This window comes from Pygocentrus nattereri, chromosome 17 (genome assembly GCF_015220715.1).
Source record: "Pygocentrus nattereri isolate fPygNat1 chromosome 17, fPygNat1.pri, whole genome shotgun sequence".
NCBI lineage: Eukaryota > Metazoa > Chordata > Actinopteri > Characiformes > Serrasalmidae > Pygocentrus > Pygocentrus nattereri.
The window spans coordinates 35,929,033-35,937,032 of NC_051227.1; the positions used below are offsets into that span (position 1 = coordinate 35,929,033).

General features: G+C 41.8%; 1 protein-coding gene across 1 annotated transcript; it reads right to left on the minus strand.

Moving 5' to 3' along the window:
- Positions 1–257: 257 nt before the first annotated feature.
- On the minus strand, positions 258–6,906 carry LOC108436492. The gene is made up of 5 exons (XM_017713014.2): positions 5,209–6,906; positions 3,279–3,512; positions 2,214–2,370; positions 1,742–1,868; positions 258–433 (listed from the first exon to the last, which is right to left on the minus strand). Exons 1-5 carry the CDS (start codon positions 6,399–6,401, stop codon positions 258–260), a joined length of 1,887 nt encoding a protein of 628 aa, XP_017568503.2. The 5' UTR covers positions 6,402–6,906.
- Positions 6,907–8,000: the final 1,094 nt, after the last annotated feature.

The following is an 8,000-nucleotide window of genomic DNA, read 5'->3' on the forward strand; positions in this document are numbered from 1 at the left end:
ACATCACAGTGTGAGCTGGAAAAAGGACTGCGAGTCAGGCAGGCACAGGCTCAGTGTAGACGCAGTGAAGAGTGTTGAAACAGATGTCTTGCCAGTTTGTTTTTACTAAAAATATCACTTAAGGCACTTTGGCTATTACATATGTTTGCAGATTTGCTGCTACCAAGTCCACATAAACGTATTTAGAAACAGCCCAGTGTGCCAGTAGAAGTGCGACTAATGCATTATCAGGCAATGATTGAATACACCTTCAGAGCTCATGGTAAGAAGTGTTCTCCATTATGTGAGCAGCCGTGGGGAGTCCAGCACTGGCAGTGCCCTGACCTTTGTAAGTGATGTCTGTAAATCGTCCAAATAAGCATTAGAGCTATGCAGACAAGAAAACAGCCAGATATAGAACCCAGAATCACTGCTGCTTCTGCACTGTCCACTCCTAGCAGAGAAACAAAAGCACTATTAAAACAATATTCAGAACCATATGATGGCCTTAAAGAGCCTTCTAGAAAATGGATGGGTTGCACAGACAGGGATGAAGTTCAAACTTGGCACATTTTACTGTATCTTTTTGCACCAAACTTTACAGCAAATTTTAATTGTGGTTTAAGTTTAAAGTAATCCTGCATTCAATTTAATCATGTTGGCCCATTACTTTAAACTCAGATTTAAAATTATATATATATATATATATATATATATATATATATATATATATATATATATATATATATATATATATATATATAGGTGTCACAGGCAAGTCCAACCGCGAGGAGACCCCGGGGAAGACCCAGGACACGCTGGCGTGACTATATTGCCCAACTGGTCTGGAAGCGCCTCGGAATCCCCCCGGGGGAGCTAGTGGAACTGGCTGGGGAAAGGGAGGTCTGGGCCTCATTGCTTAGGATGCTGCCCCCGTGACCCGAACCCTGAAGAAGCGGAAGATGGATGGATGGATGGATGGATGGATGGATGGATGGATGGATGGATGGATAGATGGATAAATAAATGTGTGTACTGCAACAATACAACTTTTGTGGCCATTGCAAAAAGAGAAATGCCCACAGCAACAGTATCTTACTAATGCATGTATATTTTGCAATTTCACATTGTGTTTATATGAAGGCAATAGCTGAAATCATACTAAACATAACTCAGGCAAGGATGAGGTTTTAATAATGAGGTCCTGCATAAACAATGTGGGAGACTGCTATCAGGCTAACAGGTTCCTCCAGGAATACTTATTAAGGTTTATGTACTTATATTTACATATAAAGTGCAGAGCATTTTTCTTAAATAATGTAAAAGCTTAAAGTGCCCATGTGTAAGGCGGAAAGGGTTTGATGCCAACGTTATATAATGATATGCATGACTGCTGCATGTTTCTGAAATTACAATTATTCTGAAATCAACATTAAAGTACTTAAATATTTCATTCAAATTACCAACAGGGTTTGTGTATAATTCAAGCTGTCTTCTAAGGGCTTTGCTCAACCAAGTGCTGAGCCTGGGTCTCACCTCTGTTAGAGGTCGTTTTCACTCAAAATGATATAAAAAGTACTGATATTTAATTTATCATGGATAAGAATCAATCAAGTCATAGGTTCACAGATCAAGGTTGGCTAATAGGCCTACATTTTGAAATAAACAACATTGAAAATAAAAACCATAATGTACCTTAACTTGGTTTAATCCCTGTTGGTGCAACTCAGTGTCCAAGTGATTCAAACAATGTATTAATTACCTGCAGTTTCTATGAGCGCGGAATCATCTGTCTCTTTCAAAACGGGCCCAAAAGAAATGCGATTTCCAGTATTGCTGAAGAGAACCTCCCCATTATCAGTAGCATGGGCATTTCGGTGCTGTTGACACTAAAGGCAGCAATGAAAGAACCAAGAAATCACTCCATTTGTATTTAGTGCTTAAAAACTGAATTACAACAATTCTAGATATAAAACATTTTGTGTTTCGTGTCTGTTTCAGGCTGCGAGACTGAGAGCAGTGGGTGACATCCGGCTCATAATTTAACATTTGATGGAGTAGAAGGCTAGAAAAAGGCCATGCTGATAACAGACGAGGAAAAAAAGTAGGCATCAAAAGAAGCAGAGTAATGATGGGTAGAAAATCTTGCGCGAAAAAATCGTGGGACCTGGTCATGAGTGATGAATGTTCTCCAGGGTCTTGCTCTCAGAGAGAGTGAGGAGGCCGAGACTCACCCGCTCACACTCCGAGTTGTTCCTCAGGCACACACTCAGATCACAGTGTAGGTAGGCAGAGGAGTAGTTAATCATCTGGAAAAGACTGATGGTGAAACTGGCTCTTTTTGACAGAACAGTGGGAAGCAGGTGGATGCCTTGTGGATCTATGGGTAATCTGGTGGATTGCACACAAGACAAACACGATATTAGGAGAAATGGGCAACTTCAGACATAACATGGATTGTGAAAGTAATGAAACCTGTCGAGGTTATGCACAGCGCTGGAAAAACATCTGCTCGCGTTCATGCTTACATGTCAATATGGTATGGCTCCTTATATCTTCTCTGCAGTAAAAAGGCTTCAGAGACACGTCTAAAGTGAACAAACTTGTGGCAAAGTGTGTGCACTGTTCTGCAGTATGGCTTTCATGTTGAAACATTCAAGTCTTTTAAGGCATATGCTTTCATGTTGCTGTAAATTCTGTGGACTTACAATCACTGTTCACTTTGAATTTCATGAGAGAAGCAGAATTTCCCTTAAAAAAAAAAAAGCATGCGTCTTCAACTGAAAATCAGAGGTGAATTATTAGCAGCTTGTCTATAGGACACTGGCTTAAAGAAAGATTAGAGACATGGCAGGGACTCTGTATCTCTAATGAGGATGCTCTACTGACTGCTGGCTTAGGTCTTCTATAGCACATCATTACCACTGCCTAAACTCCGGCGTGGGTATTAGACATGGTGCAGAGGTGAACACCAAGGACAAAAACAGCAGCTATTTATCGCATGGCTCACAGTAAACAAAACTTAGTGTTAGATCCAACAAGACTGTTAGACTGAGGGCATTTACAGCTTTCTACAATCAAACTCGTTGAGAGGAACTTCTGCTCTGCCAGTGCTGTTCCCCAGTGATAAGCCAGCGTCGGTTCGGGGGTAGCTATTTCCCATGAGCAGCGGGAGTGCTGATTTACACATCGCACCCATAAATATGTGAGATATGGACTCCATATTCTAGGAGCATTGAATAGATTTGGGCAAATTCGACAGCGGAGAGGGGCATAAGTCTTTTAAAGGGATGCTTTACCTGGAAAACAGGCAGCAGGTGGTGTTGAACTCATCTAGTCTGACTGTGGGTGAGAGACAGCAGGACTTTATCTCCAGGTTCACCTGGGTGTTATTTGTTTTCAGGTTGATGACGACATGCAGGTTTCCAAGAGCAGGGACGAGATCTCCTGGCATGATATCTCTCTCCAGGGTCAGACGCATCTCCGCTGTGTAGTTTCCACTGCCGCAGATGTCATCTGAGATCTGGGCCAAGCTTAGACAACAAGTCAGAGTTATATGACTGCACTTGCACTATGTAGATGTACATGCAGAAAGGAACTACAGCACATTATGACTGATTCACCTTGAGCACATTGGCAAAGCATCACTGTGCTGTTTTTCCCTGGAGACAAACCTCATGCAGTGACTTTATAATTGGTTTTATTAATAACAGCTGTACAGTAAAATATGCGTGTGGATTATAACCTTCCCTTTTATTCCAGAATAATACAGTTGCTACTGAGTCCTCTGGCTGCTTGCAGAGAACAAATTAAACATTTATCTTAGATTAAACACTTAATGAGTAGATTTACCTAAGATAATGGGTACTTAAGGGCATTGTATTAAGCTTCTTAACTGCTCTTCTTAGTTAAGAGTTATTAAGTGTTTTATAACGCGGTCCATCAACTTCCACTCAGTTTGTCCTTAAGGGGTTTTTCACATTCCACTTAAATGGCCTCTATCATGGTAAGGTGTGTTTTGTCACATTTGGGAACTAAATAATGTAGAGTACTGTGCAAAAGACCATCATACATTTATTTAATGTTCAGTCAAGACAGACATGAAGTTATTTTTCAAGAGATTTTCTGATGAGATTAGAAATAATCTGCTTACATAAGAAAGAGGAAAGACAAAAGGAAAATAAGTGAAAAACAGGACTTTCTGCAAGTGGAGTTAAAAAAGAAAAAAAAGCAGAGCAATGAGTCTCCTCAGTACCATGCAAGACCCGGTAGACCACCAAAACATGCCAGCATCAGACCAGTAGTAATTAAAGCTTTTGTCTTTGAAAGAGAGGAGAAAATATTTTGTTTGTAAACAGTTTGTTTGTGTCCATCCTTCCACTGTGAGAAGACACCTCAACACTGAGTCTGAAAAGATGTGTAGCTGTCAAGAGGCCCTTACTGAGAAAAAGGAAACAGACAAATGAGAACATCTGCAAATCAAACTAAGAATCTGTCCACCCCAGAGTCCAGACCTTAAGATCACTGAATGTATCAGTGTTTACTTGGATAGTGAAAAGCAGAAAATCCAGCCAACTTCTAAGGCGGAACTTTGTGGGTGTGGAAAGTTGTCCCTGCTGGTTTCTTTGAAAAACTGTTGTAATTATGGCAAAGTATGGACACATACTTTTAGCTGTTGAGACATAAGTAATTTTTTTATTAAATACATTTGTGTTTTTTTTCTACTGCTTGAAAATGAATAACTTGTACTTAATGGCCATTTTGACTGTAATTGAAAGACATGAAGGTCAGTCTCAGTTCTGCACTACATACAGACATTATCAAAATCTACTATTCACCTCTGTCCATACATGTAAATTAAACTTTCAAACTCTTGCCTAGACTGTTTTTTTTTAATTAGGCACAATATAAGGCAGCCAATCAGGAAAGATGTCAGTAATTAAACTATTAATACATTTATTGATTAGGTACAGTAACAAAAACAGTGCTGTGTTCTAAAGGTTAAATAGGAAAATGAAAGATGGTAATAAGGTGATGCTTAAACCAACAACATGAAAAATATAGGATGTATGTAGTATATATATGTAGATATATAAAGTGTATAAATAAGGTGAATTTACACAGTTCAGTGGAGGTAAATGAGCAGGTAAATGGAAACTTAAGGCTAAAATTCACTCAAAATGTTTTAGACAAGTGGACACTGATCAGGAGACAAACTGTCATACTCACCCACTGAGGAAATCCGGTGATGCAATCCTCATCCTCCTCTGCATCACTGGCAGGTCTGACATCAGCTCAGTCGACTTTGCCAGGTTTGACTCAAATGGGAAAACAGTGGACAGGTCACTTTCACTTTCTTCCGATAATTGCAATGAACTTGCTTGGGGGGATGCTGTTGCTGTTATCTCTGAACCTGCCATGCTTACATCCGTGGGGCCAATGGCAAAGAACGTGCCCTCAGTAATAGATGGCAGTGTGGTCTGCGTAAAGCGTCCCTTTAACACATTTTCTTTCACATGTGGATGTGATCGCAACACCGTTAAGGAATCTGTCAGGCTTTCTGATGGGATTAAAGGCAGTGAGTGTATGGTGAACAGTTTGTTAGGACCACCAGGTTGAAGGGTGGATTTCACGGAGTCTGTGGTTGGTTTAGGTGGTGGAGAAGTCGCTGGGTTCAAGGTCAGATGTTTTACAGCTGAAATGTTTATGGTGTGCCTCTTTATAGCTTGTCTGGTGCTGGGGGCTTGGCTTGATGCTGCCTGCTGGAGGTGGGCTCCTGCAGATGCTGTTTGATATGGTAATAGTGGGCCATTAATGTCCTTCCCATTTGATACAGCAGCTATGATGGATGATAAAGTAGAGCTGAGTGAACTTGCCTGATTAATCATCTGTTCAACCGTTTTTGGAGTTTCAGCAGTAGCGGGGGAAGCCAAAGGTTGAGTAGACAGAAAACTCTCAATGGCAGCTGGAGAAACAGATGCATTCATTTGGCCTTCAGTAGTTTTCTGTAAATCCTGGCCTCGACTTTGAGAGGATGACACAATGTTTTGCAGTAGATCTGTTGCAGGGCTCCGCTTCTCGTTTTGCATGCCGACAGCGTTCTGACTATTTTGGTCAAGTACTTCTGCACCAGTGGTGCTTTCAACCTTCATTACAGCTGACTGATTCTGTTCAGACTGCTGTTTTAAGGGCGGATGTGTGGAAAGCATCCCATTAATATCCATTTCTTCTTTACTCTTCCGGTCACTCTCATTTTTCATAGACGTTGGAACATGTAAGCTATTACTAACTTGTTTATCTTTGCTTTGTTTAGTCATTAATATCTGATTTGTAAACATATCTCTGGTAATCCCACCTCTCTCAGTCATTTCTAGCCTTGAAGCAACACTTACTTGACTTGGATTCTTGGAGTCTTGCATCATTTCACTTGACAATGTGATAAAAAAAAGCTCAGACTTTTCATCCAAATAAGAAGCCGTGGCAAAGTTTTCTGCCAAAGTGGTTGGTGGCACATTCGTGTTATGTGTTCGAGCAGCAGGGCTGAGAGAGGGCAGAAGCAAAGTACTTCCTTTATCAGGCCCTGGCCTAGTAAACTGTGTGAAAGAGGAATTTGCTGAACCTTTTCCTGTTACTGGCCAGGTGTTTGTGGTCCTGATTAGCCTTTCAGAGTGCGACGTTGGCAGTTTGGGAAACACAGTGGGCTCTCTATTTTTGTTGGTGGGATGGAAACTTGTCGAGCCTTGCGCTTTTTTAAGTCCCTGAAAAGTCACAGATATAGGTGTAGATGCAGAGTGCCTAAACGGCAAAATCAATGGATGTTCTTTGAGGACACGGGCGGACTGAAGCAGTGTGTGGCCGGCTGGACTTGATAGGAAAGTCAAAGGCTTTGCGCTTCCCGTCAGGGATGGAAATAGAAGCTGCTTGACAGGACTGTAAGTGACAGCATGACCTTCAAAGATTAGTGATAAGTTCTGCATCTCCCTCCGAGGGGTCTGCAAGGGAATTGAAGGAATTTTCTGCAACTCATCAGGGTGGTCTGATGTAACTGAGTGATGCATGCTGTTGGTAGGAGCGATCAGTGGGTTTGAGGTCAGTTTAGTTAAAATCCCTCTACCGAGCACTGTTGAATCAGTCATAATTATCCCAGCTACTGGTGTGCTAGAGGCAATGGGCAATTCAGTTCTGTTATCTTTTAGGGGTAATTTGTCAGCGTTTTCATTCACTTGAGGGTATGAAGTTCTGTTTTCAATAGGAACTTTGCAGCACTGTTCAGACATTTGGAAAAAATGTCTGTCAGTGGATGAAATGTTCTGAGGGGCTATGAGGACATGGTTCTCAGCTTGAGTGGCATTTTTAAGTTTGATTAAAACGGACAGTCTGTCTGTGAACTTGACTGGGAGGACAGTTAGAAACTTGAGTCTTTCGTCACCTTTGACTAGAGTGCTGCTTTGAGATGACTGAACTGTTTGAGAAGGCGAGTGGATTGTCGATCCCACTTGGCTGTCTGCAGCTGATGCGCTCGCCAGTTCACCTTCGCTTTCATCACCTGCAGACACAATCCTTTGCAGCAAGGTGTGCGTCGAGGGTGAGGTTACAGATGATCGTGTTACATGCAGTTTGCCAGTCTTTGGAAAGGGGACCTCTGAAGGTTGGGTAACTTTGGAAACATGGAGCTTCTCATCCATAGCATCAGCGTTCACCCTCATTATGCTTGCGTGCCCTTTGGCGGTGAGCAATTTAGTACCTTCTGCTGTTTCTTTAACTACCGCCTGGCTAGATAATCCCAATGGTAATGGAGTGTCGACATCAAAGATAGCGCTGTGATGGGTCACTGAGCTCAAAGTGGGCATATTTTTCTGGCCCGACTGCCCGTCTCCATGCATTTGGGCAACCGTTTTAACTCCAGCAGCAGTTGCCTCAGTGTCTAACTGTGTTCTGTTCTGCACAGCTGTCAGATGAATTATTGTGGGGCTGCCCTTTTGTACAAAGGTCTTTTCGGGATCAGTGAAGATGGACGCCGT